Source organism: Vanellus vanellus, assembly GCF_965231255.1.
Source record: "Vanellus vanellus genome assembly, chromosome: 1".
In the NCBI taxonomy this organism is placed as follows: domain Eukaryota; kingdom Metazoa; phylum Chordata; class Aves; order Charadriiformes; family Charadriidae; genus Vanellus; species Vanellus vanellus.
In genome coordinates, this window is record NC_138905.1 from 82684254 (window position 1) to 82708173 (window position 23920).

General features: G+C 39.7%; 1 protein-coding gene across 1 annotated transcript in view; it reads left to right on the plus strand.

The window, feature by feature from the left end:
- Positions 1-23920, plus strand: part of CCDC91 (coiled-coil domain containing 91) — a 166947-nt gene that overhangs the window by 66794 nt on the left and 76233 nt on the right. The window contains 1 exon segment of the mRNA XM_082495865.1: positions 7506-7583. Coding sequence (XP_082351991.1) covers positions 7506-7583 — 78 coding nt within the window.

Sequence of the window (23920 nt, forward strand, 5' to 3'; positions counted from 1 at the left end):
CTTTCCTCTGGTCTCTGGGATTCCTGAAGGCTGGTCTTGCTAGTAAAGGCATTCAGTACGTTGGCCTTTTCCTTGTCCTTTTCCTTGTCCTCTGTGACTAGGTCCACCATCTCCTTCAGCTCAGAGCCCACATTTTCCCTAGCTTTCCTTTTGTCATTTCCTACTTATGGAGGCCCTTCTTGTTGTCTTTGACATTCCTTGCCAGATACAATTCCAGCTGGGCTTTGGCTTTCCTAATCTCATCCCTGCATGCTCAGACAATGTCTCTGTATTCCTCCCAGGTTACGTGTCTGTGCTTCCAACCTGTCTATGTTTCCTGTTTGTTTTTGAGTTTTGCTTGACTCTCTACTTTTCTACTCATTGGGTTAACCCAGTCTTCTGCAGTATTTTTTTGTCCCTTTGCAGTCTGCAGGTCAGTTTCCTATCTAGAGAAAGAAGGAAAGCTCTCCTTGTGTCATTTTTTCTTATATATTTATATACAGTAACGCACAGTATACTATAGTAGAGTAATACCTAAATACTAATATGTATAAATGCATGTAATATATAAATTTGTGTTGGGCATTATCCCTTCAGTATCAGTAGCTATTGATGACAGCTGGCAACCCTTTCCAAGTTAATATTTTGTTCTTTATGAACAATTGTGGGATTTAATTTAGTCTGAAGACTGATGTTCTTGAGATAAAAGACATAAGAATGTCCTAATGAAGATAAGAATTCCTTTCATGCTTACTGTGTTGTTTAATGGAAAAATTCTCTTTTGCCGGATTCCCTGGGATTGCTCTCCTGCATGCTCTTTCTTCTTTGCTTTCTCTTGCTACTATGCTCTATCATGTAGATTATGTAGGGAAGTAGGAAAACATCAGTGGCATAAGATGCCCTGGCACAGCTGTAGCTCTGTCCCAAAGAAGTAACTATCTATATAATGTTTTAGAAACCTGAAGACAGTCAGAGAGAGCTTCCTGAGCCAAATGTACTGTGCTATTTACGATATCATACCATTTTGTTAGCAAAATGTGTATTAATACTAAAAACACTTAGTATTAATAAACAGATTGTTTGACACGTGAGTTAGCTATTGCTTTTCTTGTTTAATTTCTTCCTCAGTGAAGAGTCTCTGTATTTACATCCTGTAGAAGAAATGAACAGATATAAACTGTAGTTGTTCTTCACACAGTATTAATGTCTTAAATGTGGCAGGGTAGAGATCCATGTTATTATACACTGCAAATACTTGAAGAGTTTAGTTGCGTGTGGTGTGGGAACTATAATTCTGTTTGAGTTTTGGATACGTACAAGCTCTTCCATACTATTTCCTTTACATAATTTTTCACATTTAATCAGTCATAACATCTCCCAGCAGACTGGTCCATTCACACTCACTCAGCTCTGGCTCAGCTCAGTTCTAACTCAGCAGGAAACGTCCTCATCGCTATATTAGGAAGTTGCTCATGAAAGTTTTTTTGCTGCCTCACTTCATTACTCACTTCAAAGTTTTCTGTTGTTGTATACTCCTGGTAGCCATGATGTTTACTTGTGTAAAATAAATGATAGTATCTCCTTGGTGTCTGTGGTGAGCTTAAGGTTGTGCATACTATATATTCTTTGGTTATATAAGGAAATCTGAAATCTTTCTTTTCTCCCTGTAAAAGTATTTGCCCTTATCTTTAGGTTCTCAGCTGTATCTTTCACGAGGATGTTAGTGATGTAACCAAAGTGAAAATACTTGCTTTGCTGTAGACCTGAAGGCAATCCTATGTCTTAGTTCTGGAGAGCTCATATGATTTCGCATGAACAGAAATAGTGACCAATCTGTATTTTATATACAATAGCACACTCTAGTGTGTATATTAATTAGCCATTATGGACTGATTCTCATCATGTTTAACTCATTTTTTTCAGTGATTTGATTCTGTTGTATTTAGTAAAATTATTTTTTTCTCTATACTTGGGTGAATTGGAGGAAATATATATATTCAAATGAGAAATTTCCAGTTTCCTAACAGAGTCATTTTGATACTAAGTGTTATTTATTATTTTTAAAATGCTGTGTTGAAAGAAAAAAAAAAAGCTGATAATTTTTGTGGAGAGGAAAATCTTGATGTAATGGAGGAATTGAGTCCAATATGCAAAGTCTTAATGATGTAATTGCATACAGCAAAACTCTGTAAGATGGATTTGAAATTTGTCTTTTAATTTAGTTGCCTGCAGTGCACTACAATTTGCATTTTTGCATTAGTAAAGAAATTAGGAGGGAAGAGAGTACATCACTTTCTAAGGTGTTGGTTCAGACCTGCAGCTAATTCTGAAGATACCACAGCCTTATGGAAGGTAGGCAGTCAGCATCAACTCAGATAACTGGCTTGCATGTTATATATAGTAACACATAAGGCTCTGAACAGGTGTTACAGAAACATTTGTACAGTTTAAATGTGGGTGCTTTGTGTTAACTTGCTATTTTATTGGCATGTTTTTCCCAACTTGTTTTTAAACAGGGTTTATGAATAAGTAACATAAAATGTAAAAATAACATAATATCAGTTGACCCCAGAATATAGGATTTTATTTTATGGATCACATTTGATTATTTGTGAAAGCGGACAAAAAATTTGGAATCTTTTCCTGAATTGATTTTATTTCTTCTATCTTTTTTCCCCACATATAAATGCAATCTCATAGTGCTTCTTTGCAGTACTACCTTTTGCTTTATCTGTGTATTGCTGTTCTAATTTTTTAATGTTACAAATTGTGATTATTGATAATCTAAGAAAACAAGAGGAAGATTTAACTTAAATTTCTTTTGCTCTGACCACATGAGAAAAATTAGTGGAGAAAATGTCATAAATTCAATATGTATGATATAAATTAATTTCTTCAGTTATTTTTAAAACTTTGGGATTTTTGGTGTGAGTTATACCTGCTGTAGAACTGAGATTGTGAAAATATTATGGTGTTTACTCTTGTGGGCTGATTATTATCAAAAGATGCTTTGATAGGTAGCCATTTGCTTCCTTTTCAGGTGGCTGTGTTTCGTGGCCCTAATTTGCAGTATCAAGTCTCTTTTTTGATGCTGTTTTATATACTTGCTAGGAGCACTTGCACAAATAATTTTTCTAAGCATCCACTAAGCATCATTTTGATCACTTACTGCTGTTACATATGTGTGACATGCAGGCATGGCAGAGTGGAATGTTAGTAGGGAATCTGTGCAGAGTCTATGGGTGGCATGTGCTTTTCCCCAACGATTCAAGACAGTCTGCCTCTTAAAAAGTTAGCAGAAAAAAAGTATCAACTTTAGGGTAAGTAAATATAATGAAATAAAATAATTTTGAGGTCTTTACTTTCTCTTCTTACCCAATCAGATCTCATGAATCATAGAATGGTTTATGTTGGAAGGGACCTTAAAGGTTCCAACCCCCCTGCCATGGCCAGGGACATCTCCCACTAGACCAGGTTACTCAAAGTCCCATGCAGCCTGGCCTTGAACACCTCTAGGGATGGGATATCTGCAACTTCTCTGGACAACCTGTTCCAGTGTCTCACCACCCTCAGAGTTAAGAATTTCTTCCTGATATCTGATCTAAATCTACCCTCTTCTAGTTTAAAGCCATTACCCCTCATCCTATAACTGCATGTCCTTGCAAAAAAATCCCTCTCCAGCTTTCTTGTTGCGTATCTTACATAGTACTCTGAGAGGCGTTACCCTTTCACTTCCCAGTATTCACAAACACATGCCCTGCATTTCTGCCAAAATGTTGGATGTTAAAAAAGAACCCTGCTTAAATTGTTTATGCTAACAAAGGTTCACTTAGACTGAAATGATATAGGAAGCAATTCAGCTTAAACATCTCAAAGAAGGGCTAATGCAATCAGCAGGCAGTGACAAGCAGCTGGATCTCAGGTGGCCAGCAACATTTCCTGCTGTCAGCCATTTCAGAAGACTTCCCTGCCCAGCAGCATCATTAAGAACTGCACCTCTCAGAAGCTCACTGGGCATTTGGATCCATCTGCTTCTACAGTGGTTTGATTCACAGTGGCCTAACAAAAGAAAAGGAGAGTCTGGAGTCATTTTGCTTTTAGATTGTAAGAAAACTTTCAAAGTTCAATACCATTTTCTCATCCTTATCATTCCAGTTTTATCTGAGTTTCCTAAAGCATGTACATTTGGTAGCATTAAAGCCTGTATTCTTATGCATGAATTGTTCACAATGACATGTTTCCTCATATAAGAATCACAAAACGGAAAAAACTGGAACATTGATAACCATTGAGCAATGAATTGCCTGTTACTTTCATAGTGTGTCCACGCAGAATGCCTCATGCTCTCTGGAATGATTGTCAAGATTTTGATCACAAAATAAAAGAAACCCCTCTGTCTTCCAAGTTTATGTTTAATTACTGTCAGCGTTCTGATTTGAGATTCTGTCCATCATAAGGCACGAGGGGATGGGGTTAAAGTCCTCTGAAGATGATTTTACTTAAATTTCAAACTTCTCAATTCATGTTTGATTCCTTTCTTAAAGTCATTTATTAAATAAAAGAAAGGAACAACAACGTTCTTTAAAAACCTCTCCAAAGTCATACAAACCATGCAGGAGAATTCTACAAGAGCCAGAAAACATAAAATTCTCTCTTTGATAGGAAATACGAATATTACATTTTAATTTCATGCCTACACCATTCAGAACTTTTCATAGAGTTTCCCTTTTCCTTCTTACAAGCAGAGTAATAATTCTAAGAGTAGTTATGTCAATTAATTAATCTCATTTTACTATGGAAACTACACTTTTGAGGGTTTATGAAGAACTGACATGCCCATTGTTCGTCAAATTAGTGTGTCGCTGTTCTTTAGATGTTTCTGTTGTGTTCATAGCCAAATCATGAAACTCAGGAACTTTGATGTATCTTCACTGTTAGACACTAAATCAATGCATACGCTTCCAAAATGCATTACTTAAAGTGACTTTGGGGCTTCTCCTTATTGGATTGTATTACAAGGACCAAGCTCACATTCCTTTGAGTGATGCATCTATAAGATTTTGAAACAGTATTTTACAGACTTTCAGAAGAAAAGGCCAGCCATCCTCAACAGAATTGAAATGTGCTTTTACAAGTTAAAAGAAATAAACTTACAGGCCTTCTGTCTTAGCTGAAAAATGTTGGAAATAGACATAAAACAAAGGCAGTGTAGTGTTCATCAGACTGTACAAAGACCTTATTTGGAAGAAGAATTGCAATGTGACCATAAACTTTTTGTCTGTCTGCTTGTAATAATGGCCTTTCATTCTCTCTTCTACCTCTATTGTAGAAATTGATTGCTAGACCTGACCCAGGCAAACAGATGCCTTACTAGTAGTTCTTTACTTTTTTCCCTCTACTTTAGGAAATATTTTAAGAAAGTTAAGTACTTTAAAATGTGTTGGTTGAAATCTTCATGTTGGTAATTATACCTTGGTGTTGATGCTTCAACTTGTGTTATCAGTTTGCATTTAGTACATGACTTTGAACAAGTCACTAATTCTGAAAAACTTGAGAGATTTATTGTAAGAGGGGAAAATGATGTTTTTTGCTTCCTCTCTTGATTTGCCTGATAATGCTAGTGAGAGGCACTGTACTTTTTACCAGACTGAAATACGGTACTTCCTTGGTCAACACACTTGATCCACTATGTCTCATTGTTGCATTCAAGGTAATTCTGACAGACCTTAGATGGAAATCTTATTGTTTTAACTCTTCACATTTAAAGGCTTTTCTCAACATGGAATGCTTTATCTTCAGTTTTGGTTTTGTTGTTTTGGTGTTGTTTTTTTTTTTTTTTAAGCTAGAATATTTAATGACAATTAACTTCCTCTTTCTATACAATTCTTTTTTCATATTTGTGAATCCAGGATAAGCTACTATAGTAATTACTTTTTTTGCAATTTTCCCCCCATGTTCACTTTTCACAGGGAATGTATTTGTTAATGATTTGTCAAGTTTTGGAGTTAATCACTGTATCACATTTTTCCTCCTTATACCAATTACGGAGTTTTGTACTGTAAAAATATTTCTAGCTCAGCAGCTTGGGTTTTGTTTTTTTTTTTGCATATATAACATCTGAGTTTAACTGGTTTGTGGAGTCAGTTATACCAATGCATCACAATGTGATTAAACTGATTTACCCAGATGCTGTGCATTGTTATCTGATGTAGTAGTTTATTTACATGTCAAAATATTTCCATCTTCAGTTCTTCTGCTTCATATCAGTTGTTCTTGCAGGGCTTCACAAGAAAAAAAAAAACAAAACAAAACAAACAAAAAAAAACAACAAACCAACCAAAACAAAACAGTTCTATTCAAGAGACCCTGAATGTCTCATTATATTTGGGTGAACAATAAGAAGTTTGTATAGCTATAATTTTAAACTTTTGGCTAAGGTGTCCCTTTCAGGAGAAAGGAACTGAATGGCAGAGCAGCAGCCTCTAATCAAATATAGAGTTACAGACTGATTAATTTATTTTTAATGGTGTAATATAGCCTTTCATAATAAAATTGAACGTGCTTTGTTAGACACTAGGTTTTGCTTATTTAAAACATACAGATGTTAGAAAACATGAAATTGTATTAATTTCAACTTGAATTCTATTCAAAAAGCTATAAATATGTAGTGTAAGTCATATATGTTTTTCCCCTGTACTCACTGCAAGGTAATATTTGTGATTAATGTTTTTCTGCTTTGTGCACCATTTTGCCAAGGTGATTAAAACACCTATGACCTGCTGTACCAGCTGATTTAAGAACAGATCCATGAAGCAAAGAATGTGCGGGGGAGGGAAAGTTTTTCATCTTATTATTAACTGATGATTTGAAAATGTGGTGCTGCTCATTGATAATTGTGAAACGTTGGTGAGAATCTAATGAGTTGTTCACATTCCAGACTCAGATAGCAAACCACAAGCAAGAATTTTTCTGTAAAGGCAAAAATATTAGAATGTTTCTATCCACATTATTTTTACATAATGCTATGAATAAAATAAGCTCTACTGTTTACTATTTTATTTGAAAAACATATTCAGGATGTCTTATGCAAGAAAACTTTCCTGAGAACATTAAGAATAAAAAAAATGATAAAAAAGGAGCTATATACTGAGTAGGAGAAGGGTGTGCTCTTCTGAGGAAGCTGAATCTGATACTAGTCCATTTTAACATTTTTGTTAATATAGGCAGTAAATAACATTTACTAAGAGTGATTTGGAAGTCGTGCCATCCACAGGTGCCAAGAAACTAGAAAAATCAGAGTAACAAAGAAAATCTTAAAACATTTGGAGAACCATTTAGAATTATCTGGGGACTAATAAAATAAAAGTAAGAAATAAAGAAAAAGTTTAATACTAGGACCAACTTGAATTGAGCATATATATAATATCTGAAGAGTCAAGATGTGTGTGTTTCTTCATGAAAGATGTCAAAAATGACGAAAATAAATGGTCTTTACTCTCCTAATTAAAATTGTTGTGTTGGTACAGGAAAAGCATAAGCAAGAGTTAGAAGACATGAGAAAATCTGGTCATGAAGCCTTGAGTATTATCGTTGAAGAATTCAAGGTAAATGAGTTGCCAAGATAACACAATTTCCTAATAATATTATTGTAACGGTATATAATAAGTATGCACTACAGGCAGTCTTCTGTAGTACTGTTTATTTCGATTGCTCAACCTCTTTCATTTTAACGCTGTCTTTTCTGTTGCTTCCAATTTGGACTGTTTGGCCTGAAATTTTGCACGACGTATTTTCTCACTCTGCACTTTGGGAAACTTAGATAAAGTAGGTTAGCCATTTTCAGTAATGGAACTTAAAACCAGAACAAAACAAAAATGTTCAGTCAGTTGTGGTAAACTTCAGGTTTGTTTTTTTAATCACATATCCACGTTTCGGATCTTGGTCTCAACAAAGTGTGCTTACAGGAAAGCAGCCTCACAGAGCAATTCAGCAGGGTTTTATCTACGCAGCCTTAATAGAAGGTGTTAAGGATGAAATAAGGCTGAATCTGTAATTCTTCTCTCATGTTGTTCCTAACTCCTCTCAGCTGGTAAGATGAAAGAACTGGATGTTACCATGGACGCTAAATCTGTGTGTTTTTACTGTTATGGAAACTTTCTAGTAAGAAAAGCATAGAGGACAAAAACCGAATCAAGTAAGGATAAGAGTACATAAAGCTAAGAATTCTACTTAGACTTAAGGAGGTAAAGAACATCTGACAGGAAAAAATCACCTGATACAGGGAAATGGAAAAGAAGGCTCTTTTTGAGAATGAGAAGGGAGACACGAGACCTAGTAGGCAACTGTGAGCTGGGAACAACAAATCTAACAATATAGTTAGTGAAGGGGAAATTCAAATTGTAACTGCTCAGCAATGGTAATTCATGACCAAGGAATGATCTGGCGTGGAGGGCAAGAAAGCCCAACTGCAGAGTGGTTTAAACTTGCTAGAATCAGGAATGCCAGAGACAGAAGGATTCCGTGTAAGGGAGTGATGTTTCCCTTGGTGATGAGATAAGAAATGTCACAACATTGGCTGGTTGCAATGCATCCTGGAATGTGAGTGCTCCAGGCCCACTTTTGGTGAACAGAGCTGATGCTGGGGGATAAACCGAACAGTGGGCTAAGATGCCCTGTGCTGATGCTTGCATGATCAGTGCTGGTGCAAGTGTACATAAGGAATAGTCTCATGTTGTATCTTTGCAGACTGCTTATAGAGCTGCTTATGGAGGTAGGACTGTCCAATCCATTCGTAATTAAATCTTTTTATGTTTAAGCACAAACATGTTTCATTTGCTTCAATGGGTGTGAGTCTGTTACTCACATGTAAGGTAGGACTACCAAGCTCCAAGTCTGAGAGAGCACCACTCTGTAGGGGACCTGATGATGCTTTTAGGATTCTCTGCCTGAAGGCAGCCTATGTCATAGGCTGCAGAAAGGTATAAAGTAATTCTAGTCATCATACGTGTTTGCAACAACTCAAAATAAGAAAGCCTTTTAGTAGTTTTGTTAGTAACAGTTAGTAGTGTTCTAGCTAATGTTGAAATTGTACTGTCTATAGAAATATGTCTGTCTCCATCAATACAACTTACACTAATTTCATTTACAGGGAACCTACTCAGAAAAAAAGTTTTGAAAAGTTTCCATTCCTGAGAAAAGTTAAGCATGGCCACTGGGGATGTTGCATTTCTCCATACCTCCCTCATTTCACTTTGGAAAATTGTTTTTCTTTTCCCATACTTCCTTGGGGATCACTTTGCAATGGAAGTTCTCAAATTATAGAATCATAGAATTGCTGAGGTTGGAAGGGACCTTTAAGATCACCAAGTCCAACCATTAACCTACCCTGACAAAACCACTTCTAAACCATGTCCCCAAGTACATCTACCCTTTTCTTAAACACCTCCAGGGATGGCAAATCCACCACCTCCCTGGGCAGCCTATTCCAATGTTTAATAACCCTTTCAGTGAAAAAATGTTTCCTAATATCCAATTTAAACCTCCCCTGACATAACTTGAACCCATTTCCTCTCGTCCTATCACTTGTCACCAGGGAGAAGAGGTCAGCCCCCACCTCTCTACAACCTCCTTTCAGGTAGTTGTAGAAAGTGATAAGGTCTCCCTTCAGCCTCCTCTTCTCCAGGCTAAACAAACCCAGTTCCCTCAGTCATTCCTCATAAGATTTGTCCTCCAGACCCCTCACCGGCTTTGTAGCCCTTCTCTGGACACGTTCCAACACCTCAATGCCCTTCTTGTAGTGAGGGGCACAAAACTGAATGCAGTACTCGAGGTCAGGTCTCACCATTGCCGAGTACAGGGGGATGATCACTTCCCTAGAATGGGAATTTTCTTCACACTGTCCCACTTTGGATGGGCCACGGAACGTGTTGCGTGTCAACGTTTTTCACTTCTGTTTTGTGCTAGATGTGTATAAAACATCTGGCTATTTCTGTGTGAACTTAGATTTTGAAAAATCCAGTGAGCTATTGGTAATTGCTGTACTTATGTTTCCTTTTTATTTCTGAAAATATAAACAAATTGTGAAATGAGAGAATTTTATAGTATAGCATGAAAGTTCTGTATGTTTTCTAGATATAATTTTTTGCTTTTTTAATGCCTTTGTGAGAGCTAAAGGAGAGTTTTGTATGGATGATATTTTCCCTTTTCAGGAATGACTTCTTCATGTATAATTGGGTAAAGGAACATACTTATGTGCCATATTGATTTTTTGAAAATTATTTTACAAGCCTACAGCAGCTGGGAACATCTGAAATGCTATCTGGAAAAGAAGATTTATGTTTATCACTTTTTCTGATTTAGCACAAAAGATTAGGGATTTAATTGAATACTGTGATTCTAAGCAATATTACTTCTCATAGACTGTTTATATTCAAGTTATATAAAGACATTCTTTAATATCAGGGAACCATGGCATGAATGTACTTCATACAAGTCTTCCTGTGGTTAGTTGCCATATTTTGGTCAATGAGATCACAGTACTCTGAGGAGACATAACATCAGAGATGCCAGCCTATGAGTAAAGTACTGCAACCAACCTTGTCTGCAAACATGTGGTAAGTTATTCTTCAGGGTAGCAGGAAGAATCAAAAAAGTTTGTTAGGTTTAAAAAAAAATATCTAGCTTTTTTTGGTTGTTTGTTTATAGTTTAAATACCTTTTTAGTAACGCTTTGCCATTTACTTACAAAAAAGGAATAACAGTGAATTATCAGAGAATTCAGTGAAGGCAAAAACTGTTCTGTAGTGTTGTTTGAGAAAATAATCTCATGAATTATTTTAAAACGTTAATTCATGGTTAATATTTCAATGTGGAACTGGGTTAAGATTTTTTTTTTCCTTAAGTAAATGAGTCAAATGCGGTTTTGTAATTATAAACGTAATATTTTACATTTGGGGGACTCTTTAACTACTCATATGTTTGTGAATTTTTTATATTTATCAGACATGTTGAGTGATCCTCAAGTTACCTTGACTGTGGAAAGTCTCCTAAACAACTATGCTGAATTGTTTAAAAGGCATAGGAAAGAAAATCTTTCTTAGAGAATCACAGAATGGTAGGGGTTAGAAGGGACCTTCGGAGACCATCTAGTGCAACCCCCCTGCCAAAGCAGGTTCACCTAGAGCAGGTTGGACAGAAATGCATCCAGCTGGGTTTTGAATATCTCCAGAGAAGGAGACTCCACAACCTCTCTGGGCAGCCTGGTCCAGTGCTCTGTAACCCTCAAAGTAAAGAAGTTTTTCCTCATGTTGAGATGGAATTTCCTGTGTTCCAGTTTGTGCCTGTTGCCCCTTGTCTTGTCGCTGGTCACCACCTGGTCATCGCTGGTCAAAAAGAGCCTAGGCCATTCCTCTTGACACCCGCCCTTCAGATAATCATAAGCATTGATGAGATCGCCTCTCAGTCTTCTCTTCTGCATGCTAAAGAGACCCAGGTCTCTCAGCCTTTCCTCATAAGAGACATGCTCCAGTCCCTTAATCATCTTCGTAGCCTTCCACCGGACTCTCTCCAGTAGTTCCCTGTCTTTCTTGAACTGGAGAGCCCAGAACTGGACTCAGGACTCCAGATGCAGCCTCACCAGGACAGAGTAGAGGGGGAGGATAACCTCCCTCGACCTGCTGGTCTTGCTCTTTTTAATGCACCCCAGGACACCATTGGCCTTCTTGGCCACAAGGTCACATGGCTCATGGCCAACTTGTTGTCCACCAGGACTCCCAGGTCCCTCTCTGCAGAGATGCTTTCCAGCAGGTCAACCTCTAACCATTTCTGGTGCACGGGGTTATTCCTCCCTAGGGGCAGAACCCTATGCTTGCCCTCGTTGAGATTCATGAGGTTTCTCACTGCCCAACTCTCTAGCCTGTCCAGGTCTCACTGAATGGCAGCACAGCCTTCTAGTGTGTCAGCCACTCCTCCCTGTTTTATGTCATCAGCAGATTTGCTGAGGGTACACTCTGTGCCCTCATCCAGCTTGTCGATGAAGATGTTCAACAATACTGGACCCAGTACTGACCCCTAGGGGAACACCGCTAGTTACAGGCCTCCAACTAGACTCTGCGATGCTGATCACAGCTCTCTGAGCTCTGCCATGCAGCCAGTTTGCACTCCACCTCACTGTCCACTCATCTAACCCGCACTATCTAAGCCTATGAGGATGTTAGGGGAGACGGTGTCAAAAGCCTCGCTGAAGTCGAGCTAGATGATGTCCACTGCTCTCCCCTCATCTGCCCAGCCAGTCATGCCATCAGAGAAGGCTATCAGACTGGTCAAGCATGATTTCCCCTTGGTGAATAAATGCTGACCACTCCTGATAGCCTTCTTTCCCCTGCACATGCTTGGAGATGGCATCCAGAACGAGCAGAGATGGAGGTGAGGCTTCCTGTAACTTCCTGGGTCCTCCTACTTGCCCTTTTTGAAGGCTAGAGTGACATCGGCATTCCTCCAGTCCTCAGGCGTCTCTCCTGTTCTCCATGGCCTTTCAAAGATGATGGAGAGTTCCTTAGCAATGACATCTGCCAGCTCGCTCAGCACTTGTGGGTGCATCCCATTGGGGACCGTGGATATGTGGGTGTCAGGTTTGCCTAAATGATCTCTAACCCAACCCTCCTCGATCAAGGGAAAGTCTTGCTTACTCCAGGACCTCTCTCTTACCTCTAGTGTCTGGGATTCCTTGGGGCCGGCTTTAGCAGTAAAGACTGAAACAAAGGCAGCATTCAGTAACTCTGCCTTCTCTGCGTCCTCTGTCACCAGGGCACCCACCTCATTCAGAAGTGGGCCCCCATTTTCCCTAGTCTTCCTTTTTCTACTGATGTACTTGAAGAAATCCTTCTTACTGTCTTTGACATCCCTTGCCAGGTTTAATTTCAAGTGGGCCTTAGCCTTCCTTGTTTCATCCCTGCATATTCTGACATTCCTATATTCCTCCCAAGTGGCCAGTCCGTTTTTCCACATTCTGTAAACTTCCTTCTTTGTAGAAGCTCCTTGCTCATCCATGCAGGTCTCCTGCCTCCTTTCTTACTCATAGGGATGCACCAATCTTAAGCTTGGAGGAAGTGGTGCTTGAATATTAACCAGCTCTCTTCCACCCCCCTTCCTTCTAGAGCCTTAACCCATAGGATTCCTCCAAGTAGGTCTTTGAAGAGGCCCAAAGTCAGCTCTCCTGAAGTCCGGGGTTGTAATTCTAGTTTTTGTCCTGATTCTTCCATGCAGGATCCTGAATTCCACCATCTCATGGTCACTGCAGCCAAGTCTACCTCCAACTTTTACATCCCTAACTAGCCCTTCTTTGTTTGTTTGTACAACGTCCAGCAGTGCATGTCTCCTTGTTGGTTCCTCCACCACCTGTGGCAAAGAGTTATCATCAGTCCTCTGCAGAAACTTCCTGGACTGTGCATGCCTGGCTGTGTTGCCTTTCCAGCAAATATCAGGGTTGTTGATGTCCCCCATGAGAACCAGGGCCTGTGACTGTGAGACTACTTTCAGCTGTCTGTAGAAGGCCTCATCAACTTACAATGAATACAGTCCTATCTTGCATTCCCTGGGTATTAATAAAACAAACTGATGCAGATCATTCCAGTCAGGTGCTTGCTCATTGCCCAAATCAGGTTCAGTTGCACTCATGACTGTTGAAATTATGACCAATCCTCTCTGATACCAGCCAATTATAATTTTGTAATACCACTCCAAGCAGAGTTGTAGCCTGGTAAATGTAATGCCCGACATTGATTGTATAAAGGTAGCTATATAAAAATATGAACTATTCATCATTAGCCCCAGAAAATAATCCCCAGAATCCCTCAAGCCCCAAATCTTCTGACTTAAGTATTGAAACTCTGGGTTGAACAACAATGGAAAAGAGTTAACTACTTGCCTTTTCTTTATTCCCAGCATAGATAAGTCTTTCCTAGTGGTGGATTTCATAGAATCATAGGGTTGGAAGGGACCTCTGGAGATCATCTAGTCCAACCCCCCTGCCAGAGCAGGGCCACCTTAGAGCAAGTTGCACAGGAACGTGTCCAGGCGGGTTTTGAATGTCTCCAGAGATGGAGACCCCACCACCTCCCCGGGCAGCCTGTTCCAGTGCTCTGCCACCCTCAAGGTAAAGAAGTTCCTCCTCATGTTTAGGTGGAACTTCCTATACTCAAGTTTGTGCCCATTACCTCTTGTCCTGTCACTGGGCACCACTGAAAAGAGCCTGGCCCCATCCTCCTGGTACCCACCCTTTAAGTATTTATAAGCATTGATCAGGTCCCCCCTCAACCATCTCTTTTCCAGACTGAAGAGACCCAATTCCCTCAGTCTTTCTTCATAAGAGAGGTGTTCCAGTCCCCTAATCATCTTGGTAGCCCTATGCTGCACCCTCTCCAGCAGTTCCCTGTCCTTCTTGAGCTGGAGAGCCCAGAACTGGACACAGTACTCCAGGTGCGGCCTCACCAAGGCAGAGTAGAGGGGGAGGATGACGTCCCTTGACCTGCTGGCCACACTCTTCTTGATGCACCCCAGGATGCCATTGGCCTTCTTGGCCACAAGGGCACATTGCTGGCTCATGGTCATCCTGTTGTGCACCAGGACTCCCAGGTCTCTTTCCACAGAGCTGCTCTCTAGCAGGTCAGCCCCCAACCTGTACTGCTGCTTGGAGTTATTCCTCCCCAGGTGCAGCACCCTACACTTGCCCTTATTGAATTTCATAAGATTCCTCTCCGCCCAACTCTCCAGCCTGTCCAGGTGTCTCTGTATGGTGGCACAGCTTTCTGGTGTGTCAGCCACCCCTCCCAGCTTTGTATCATCAGCAAACTTGCTGAGGGTGCACTCTATCCCCTCATCCAAGTCGTTGATGAATATGTTGAACAGGACTGGACCCAGTACTGACCCCTGGGGAACACCACTCGTCACTGACCTCCAACTAGACTCTGCGCCCCTAACCACAACCCTCTGAGCTCTGTCTTGCAACCAGTTTTCTATCCACCTTACTGTCCATTCATCTAACCCACTCTTCCTAAGCTTCCCTATGAGGATGCTGTGGGAGACCATGTCAACCGCCTTGCTGGAGTCAAGGTAGACCACATCTACCGCTCTTCCCTCATCTATCCATCCAGTCACACCATCATAGAAGGCTATCAGATTAGTCAGGCATGATTTCCCCTTGGTGAATCCATGCTGAGTACTTCTGATAGCCTTCTTTTCCTCCACATGCCTTGAGATGATGCCCAGAACAAGCTGTTCCATCATCTTTCCAGGGATGGAGGTAAGGCTGACCGGCCTGTAGTTCCCCAGGTCCTCCTTCTTGCCCTTTTTGAAGATCGGAGTGACACTGGCTTTCCTCCAGTCCTCAGGCACCTTGCCCGTTCTCCACGACCTTTCAAAGATGGTGGAGAGTGGCCCAGCAATGACCTCTGCCAGCTCCCTCAGCACTCTCAGGTGCATCCCATTAGGGCCCATGGACTTGTGAATATCTAATTGACCTAACTGGTCCCTCACTTGATCCTCCTCAACCCAGGGGAAGTCTTCCTCTTTCCCCGTTACTTTCTCCAAGGCCTGGGACTCCTGAGGGCTCGGCTGGGCAGTAAAGACCGATGCAAAGAAGGCATTCAATAACTCCACCTTCTCCGCATCCTCCGTCACCATGGCTCCTGTTTCATTCAACAGTGGGCCCACAGCTTCTCTGGTCTTCCTTTTGCCTCCAATATACTTGAAGAAGCCATTCCTGTTGAGCTTGACATCCCTTGCCAGGTTTAGTTCCAAGGCGGCCTTGACTTTCCTTGTTTCATCCCTGCACACTCTGGCAGCATTCTTGTAATCTTCCCAAGGGGTTAGGCCATTCTTCCACTGACTGTAAACTTCCTTCTTCCACGTGAGCTTGTTCAGAAGCTCCCTGCTCAACCAGGCAGGCCTCCTGCATCCCTTGGCCGATTTCTTGCTCTTCAGGATGCACCGATCCTGAGCTTGGAGGAAGTGGTCTTTGAATACCAACCAACTTTCTTGAGCCCCTTTGCCTTCCAGAGCCCTAGTCCACGGGATCTCCCCAAGCAGTTTCTTGAAGAGATCAAAGTTAGCCCTCCTGAAGTCTAAGGTTGTGATTTTGCTTCTTGTTTTGTGTGTAGTACCCATGATCCTGAACTCTGTCTTTTCATGATCGCTACAGCCTAGGGTGGCCCCAACCTTAATGTCCTCCACCAGTCCCTCTGTGTTGGTTAATACTAGGTCCAGGAGTGCTCCTCTGAAAAGTGCCTTTCTTTTGGTGTACAAAGAAAAAGAGAATTGCCATTTTTTCACTTCTGTCTACAAGGTTGCAAAGTTAGTAACCGAAAGTTCTTTTTTTTTTTTTTTTTTTTTTTAACATTTAGAGCTAATTATTACTCCTTGCAGACTTACTGCAGCAGACTTTTTCTATCTTTCTGTGCTTGAAAATGGGTTACACTTCCTGATGATCACTCTCCTGTATTTCGGGGAATTATTTGTTGTAAATGGACAATATTTCTCCACTTTGTTCTTTCATTAATACATTATCCCTAGGTAGACCAGGCACTCAAGTTCAAGACTAAACCCTCTCAATTCCTACCCTTGTGACTGGTCCCTTTTAATATGGCAACAGTGAAGTCAAATAGACACAAGAAGTCAAATAATGATCTAATTTCAAGGACCTGAATATACCAAAGCCCTTAGAATTATTGCAGTTGTCTTTGAAATTGCCAAACATGCTGGGAAATCCGTTAACAGAGACCATTAGACACTTTGTAGCAGAAACCCACAAAAACCTTGGCCATTGTTAAGCATCTTATATTCTTATCTTCCTTTCAACAAATAAACCATCTACAACGTAGTCATGAAATTTGTATTAAAAAACATGGGAAAGCAAATGAAAAATGATCTTAGTGTTCTGTGTAGGCCAAGTTTCCCCTTCTCATGTTTACCTAATTTTGTTTAATTTGTCTTTCATGTCATTATTTTTTTAAACTTTTATCCCTGGTAATTAACTACGGTAAAGAAGAGTAAATGTAGATCTTGGAAATGATGATTGTGGGATCATGTCACATTTTAAGATATTTACCACGAGCACCATAAGGACTTTTCTTCTGCTTGTTTAATCAAGCTTTTGTCCTGAAATTGCTGTAGTTCTGTAAATAGACAAGTTAAGAATTTTAATCTCTTTTGTTTATTTTTCTCACCATATAAAGTATCCTCTGATGTAAGCTTTAAAGAATATGAGGTTACAGGCAGGTGTATTTTTTGATGGTATTTATATACTTAGATTATTTTATGCAATTTTTAGTCTTCTAAAAGACAGCTTGCGTGAATCAGATGTGTGTTTCCTTTTATGGAAATTAACTTCAAGATGCACAGTCCTTTCCAGCCCTTCCTACAGTGAGATTTTTGTCTATAAGTTTTCGGTTTAGGTGGTTGGGTTTTTTCAGCTTTCCAGAATGTAAGAACAGACAGAATTGCAAAGTATTGGATATGTGGAGGCCATCAGATTGTCTTTCAAAAATTTTTGTGTCAATAATAGACCTCTGAATTGAAAGGTTACCCTCTAATAAACAAAGGAAAATTTAAAAGATTTCATTACAAAATAACTCAATCTAGAATCAGGATATCTTTTTTTAGACCTGGTCTGTCCCTAGTGAGGAGGGAAAACTCTTGAAATGTGGCCAGTTCTCAGTTCTTTAGAACACCAGCTTAGCTTATTAAGTTTTGCAAGGTGACATACTGGCTCAGGAAAGCCTGACACATGCATAAAAGGATAAATTCAAAAGTTGTTGCAAGGGCTTGTATTTCACTTCCAACTTCTACACTTGTCTATGTGTAAGTTGCACTAGAATTCAAGTGGGCCTTGAATATAATACAATATTCTTCTTTGTCACAAAGTGCTGATGGCTTTTTACAGTATAGTAAGTCTACTGTAAGTACTTATGTACAACAGTGATGCTACTATAAAAATCTTTCTACAGAATTCTGATAAAAGCAAGGTACAGTCAAGTATCAGTCTTCCAAAGATCTGGCTATCAAAAATATTTCATTATTGATTAAAGCATCTTGATATTTAAAAGTAATTGTAAAAATTACAAGAATCTGTCCCTCCCTTTTAGTGAGGATGGCTTTTTATATGTGGTTCTAACTGTAGAACAAAAAATACATTGTTAAATATTTTAATAATCAAAAGGCTTGATTAAGAGTAAGTTTGCAGTTTGTTTTTGGCAGGAGGCTGGGAGAGCACTGAGATATCTAGATAAACTGAGCATAGTATGCAAACTGTAAGTTGTTAATCATTACTGGTATGCCAAAAGCAGTTGAAAATGAAACTGAGGTTATACAGCTTTACGAAAAACACATTGCCCTATTCTTGTATTTGATTCAAATGTCTTTTATGTTCTGTCTTTGAAACACCTGACTAATATCCAGTTCACACTATAAACAGGATAGTGGTTAGTGAAACCATGAATCTTCCTCATACCCTGATGCACATCAAAATGTGTTGACCTTTTGTGAAGAATAACTTGTGAGAAGAATTTTCCACAGGAAATACTTTGTGACTTGATATGTAAAATTTCACAGTACGAGCTCTGTTTAAAGCTTTGGTAGCACACTATGACTATGAGTGGAAACAATTCAGGAAATTGAACTCAACATTTTGTTTTATTTCATTTATAACCTACTTCATTGTAAACTGCGAGTTGACTCTGACCTACGCAGGAGTTTAATTGCTTTCATTTTGGTTAATATTCACTTGTACAAAAAAACCCTTTATTCCATAGCACCTAAATGGATATGTTTCATTTTCACTTAAAGGGAGGCTCACCTGAAAATAGCCTGATCATGAAAATACGCAATATCTTGGGCTGAAGTGGATAAGTTGGGTTCTGTTGAAAAAGACACTTTCAAAAATCTTTTAGTTTTATTTATATAGTATGTGTACTAGTTAATAACTGAGTTATGACACAACCAATCAAATAGTACATTTTATTGGTTACTCTATCTTCTCCAAGGGTCAGGAAAGAATTTTGGTTGCATTCCCTTCTCTGTTTTATCATTCAACAATTGGATAATTATATTTTGTCCTTAAATAAAGTAGTAGAAATTAATTAGTGGTGGAGACAGGATGCTGAATTAGGTGAATCATTGTCTAATGCTCTGAAGCATAGAATTCTTATGTACTATTGCTGAAATTAATGTTAGTGTTCAATATAGTTCATATGTTTGAAGCAGAACAGTAACTTTACTTTTTACTAGGTAACTTTATTTTTAAAGATGACTTGTTTTGGACATCCTGACTCAGCAATTTTGGAAGACAAAAGGTGTTTGCAGTACTGGTTTGTATTTAGTTAATGATGCTTTAACAAGGGAAAGAAATCAGAGAGGATTTTCTTTTTTTGACTAAGGGTTTTGATGCAGTGCTTTTAAGTAACACAGAACATAATGCAGCAGCCTGTATGTATCATGATACATGTTTCATGTGAGTTTAACATTTTCAAACACTTCTCACATCTGAGAAGTCTGTTTTTTGCAGATTGGAATTGCTTTTATATTGTTTTTCAGAAAAGATGAAAGCGGATAATAAACTGCTGTTTTTCCTCTTGCCTTTTTTTTTTCTGACTAGTTTTTTTCCTTCTATAAAAAGAGAGTGTTCATAGAAAGAGATTTGGTAATTTATTACTGTTAGGGAATTCAGGATGAATTTGGGGGTTACAGTCTATATCTTGGCTGTATAATTAAAGAAGAATTCTCAAAAATTCTAGCTTTTTGCTGTACAATAAATCCTGTTCTGGACAAGCAGCTGTGATTTCTATTGCCAGTAGAATTAAGAGAGTATGCAATAGGGCTGGGCAAATAGGCTTGTATTAAAACTGGGCTGGGGTGTCTGTGCTATGGTTTTGGCAAAATCTTAATCATTGCACTTGTGCCTTTCCAAGGATGAAGGCAGATTTTAGAAACCATCTAGTACTCTATATACAACACAACCTGTAGAAATACAGGATAAAATTTTGTGATCATTTGTGTTTTTCTGATCTTTAAACTTTTCTTCTCAGATTGGATACAGTACAGTTTGTCAGTCTCTAGTCTGTGTGCGGTGATGCAGTTTTCCAGTGTTGCCACCATACATGTAGTGTGTTGTCAATTACATTCCAGGACTACTTATGTAATAGAGTAATTAAGATGTACGTTCCCTTAAGGACACCCCAAAGTGATTATGGATAAAGTTCTTATTAAGACGTTTGGATCTAGTTTCAACATGGTATCTTCCAAAATTACTCTAATCTATGAAATTTAAAGCTAAGGTTAGCTCTTTATCTGAGCTCAAACAGAGGTTTGGACTAAAACTTAAGTTTTATTTTGTTTTGGTAAAATTCCAGTTTATAAAATTAAGATGGATTAACTTCTAATCTTTCTGCAAACTAATTTAAAAATGTTTTGTACTGTCTTTTAAATGTGTGAAGGTTTTGATAATGGTTTGAGAAAATAATAGTTTCTGTGATTTTGGCTACAGATTAAAGTTTGAGGCTTAAAACTTGACCAAATTTTAGCTTTGCTTAGCTAAGAAGATTATGCCAAGTTGAAAATGAACTATAACTGAACCAAACCTAGTAAAATAATGTCAGTGTAGACATTAACTGAGAAAACCAAGAATTAATGTGAGGGGTTTTTTTTTCCCAATTTAGTAATGGTAAAACTGTAATATGAGATACAGGGAAGAAGGAAATGTTAAAAGGCAATGTATGTATGTTTTTCTGATTACTTGGAGCTTTGGTGATATTTTTTTGTTTTCTTTTCAGTAGTCAGAGGAAAGATGTTACTATTATTATTTTACTATACCTAAATATACTTTGATTATTCAGTACATAAGCCTTGTAAATTCTGTCTTTGTTTGATTAGTGGAAAGGCATCAGTTCAAATGATGATGTACTTACGACCATAATTATGGTTTGCTCTTATATTCATGCATGGCTTTGTATTTGAATTTAAGCAAACTGCTTGACATGGCTGCTTATCTAAGGTACCACAGTCCTTTAAACTGTTCCCTGATACAATGTTTTACCTAACGGGTTGGTTGAAAGCCGAAGAAACTAAAAATGGGTAAAGAAGATCTAGTAACTCCCTGAAAAAGATGAGTGTTTATTTGGCTCTAGTGAAGGCCTAAAAGACGACCTCACTTTTGGTTAAAGGCAGGTGTAGGTTAGGGCTTGTGAAGTGTGTTGGGCTGAGGAAGGAAAAGGGGAAAAAAAATAAAATCCAAGAAGCAGTAAGGACTGGTTGATAAATGTAAAGAAATCCTGAAAATCTAAACCCACCATTTTCTCTATGACTATAACAAGCATAGACTGAGGCAACAGGAGTGCAGAACCACATTCACATCAAGACAGATGCCTCTTGCCATCACAGTTCTGAAACTGGCTGTTAATACAGTATGACCCTTGCCACCCTGTGTCAAGGAAGTTCATTGCACAATATATAGAAGGAGAAATGAATTACCAAGAGCACCCATATTGAAATTCTACCCTTTGACTTTATGCAACAGATGCCATAGGCTACATTCTACTGTAACCTTACTTGAAATGATTCAATGAGCTATTAAAAAGAGACTGCTTCAAGAATGCCAGCTTGATATTAGGTCAGTGGCCATAGATTTATGGAACATCAGTTCACCAGGATAATTGTGTAATTAATTAAGGAAGAAAGTGGTGTTTCAGCAGCAGTAAGTAGTTGCCCAGAATAGCAATTAGTCAAAAAACTTTTATTGTCATTGTACTAAAAGAAATATAGAATCATAGCATTGTCTAGGTTGGAAGGGACCTTGAAGATCATCAAGTCCAACCATCAACCTAACGCTGCCAAAACCACCACTAAACCATGCCCCTAAGCACCACGTCTGCCTGTCTTTTAAATACCTCCAGGGATGGCAACTCCACCACTTCCCTGGGCAGACCGTTCCAATTCCTAACAACCCTTTCTGTGATGAACTTTTTCCTAATATCCATCCTAAACCTCCCTGGTGTAACTTGAGGCCATTTCCTCTTGTCCTATCGCTTGTTACTAGTGAGAAGTGGTTGACTCCCACCTCTCTACAACCTCCTTTCAGGTAGTTGTAGAGAGCAATAAGGTCTCCCATCAGCTTCCTTTTCTCCAGGCTAAACAACCCCAGTTCCCTCAGTCGTTCCTCCTAAGACTTGTTCTCCAGACCCCTCACCAGCCTTGTTGCCCTTCTCTGGACATGCTCCAGCACCTCTATGTCTTTCTTTTAGTGAGGGACCCAAAACTGTACACAGTATTCGAGGTGGGGCCTCACCAGTGCCGAGTACAGGGGAACGATCACTTCCCTAGTCCTGCTCACCACACTATTCCTGATACAGGCTAGGATTCCATTGGCCTTCTTTGCCACCTGGGCACACCACTAGCTCATATTCAGCCGGCTGTCAACCAACACCCCCAGGTTCTTTTCCACCAGGCAGCTTTCCAGCCACTCTTCCCCAAGCCTGTAGCACTGCATGGGGTTGTTATACCTAAGTGCAGGACCCAGCACTTGGCCTTGTTGAACTTCATACTATTGGCCTCAGCCCATTGATCCAGACTGTCCAGATCCCTCTGTAGGGCCATCCTACCCTCAAGCAGGTCGACGCTCCTGCCTAGCTTAGTGTCATCTGCAAACTTACTGAGGGTGAGCTTGATCCCCTCGTCCAGGTCATTGATCAAGACACTAAACAGAACTGGCCCCAATACCAAGCCCTGGGGAACACCACTTGTGACTGGATGACACCCGTATTTAGCTCCATTCACCACCACTCTTTGAGCCCAGCCTTCCAGCCAGTTTTTTACCCAGTGAAGAGTATACTTATCCAAGCCATGAGCAGCCAGTTTCTCCAGGAGAATGCTGTGGGAAACTGTGGTGAAGGCTTTACTGAAGTCCGAGTAAACAACATCCACAGCTTTTCCCTCATCCACTAAGTGGGACGCCTTGTCATAGAAGGAGATCAGGTTTGTCCAGCATGAACCTATGCTGACTGAGGCTGATCACTTCGTTGTTCTGCATGTGCTGCATAATGATACACAGCATGATACGTTCCATAACTTTTTCAGGCCCTGAGGTCAGACTGACAGGCCTATAGTTCCCCAGATTCTCCTTCTGGCCCTTCTAGTGATGGGCGTCACATTTGCTAACTTCCAGTCAACTGGGACCTCCCCAGTTAGCCAGGACTGCTGGTAAATGATGGAAGGTGGCTTGGCAAGCACTTCTGCCAGCTGCTTCAGTACCCTTGAGTGGATCCCATCTGGCCCCATAGACTTGAGTATGTCTAGGTGCTGGAGCGGGTCAGTCACCGTTTCCTCATGGATTATGGGCACTTCATTCTGCTCCCTGTCCTTGTCTACTAGAACAGGGGTCTGGGTACTCAGGGAACAACTGCTCTTACTGTTAAAGACTGAGGCAAAGAAGGCATTAAGTACCTCGGCCTTTTCCTCATCCTTGGTCACTATGTTTCCACCGTTGACTACTGAAGGACAGAGATTATCCTTAGTCCTCCTTTTACGGTTAATGTATTTGTAGAAACTTTTTTTGTTGTCCTTAACTGCAGTAGCCAGCTTAAGTTTTAGTTGGGCTTTGGCCCTTCTAATTTTCTCCCTCACTACATCTTTGTAGTTCTCATGAGCATCCTGCCCATACTTCCAAAGGCCATAAATTCTCCTTTTTTCCCTGAGTTGCAACCACAGCTCTCTGTTCAGCCAGGCTGGTCTTTTACCCCAATAGCTTATTTTTCTGCACACGGGGACAGCCTGCTCCTGCACCTTTAAGACTTCCTTCCTGAAAAACGTCCAGGCTTCCTGGACTCCTTTGCGCTTGAGTACTGCCTCCCAAGGGACTTTGTCAAGCAGGTTCCTGAAAAGACTAAAGTCTACCCTCTGGA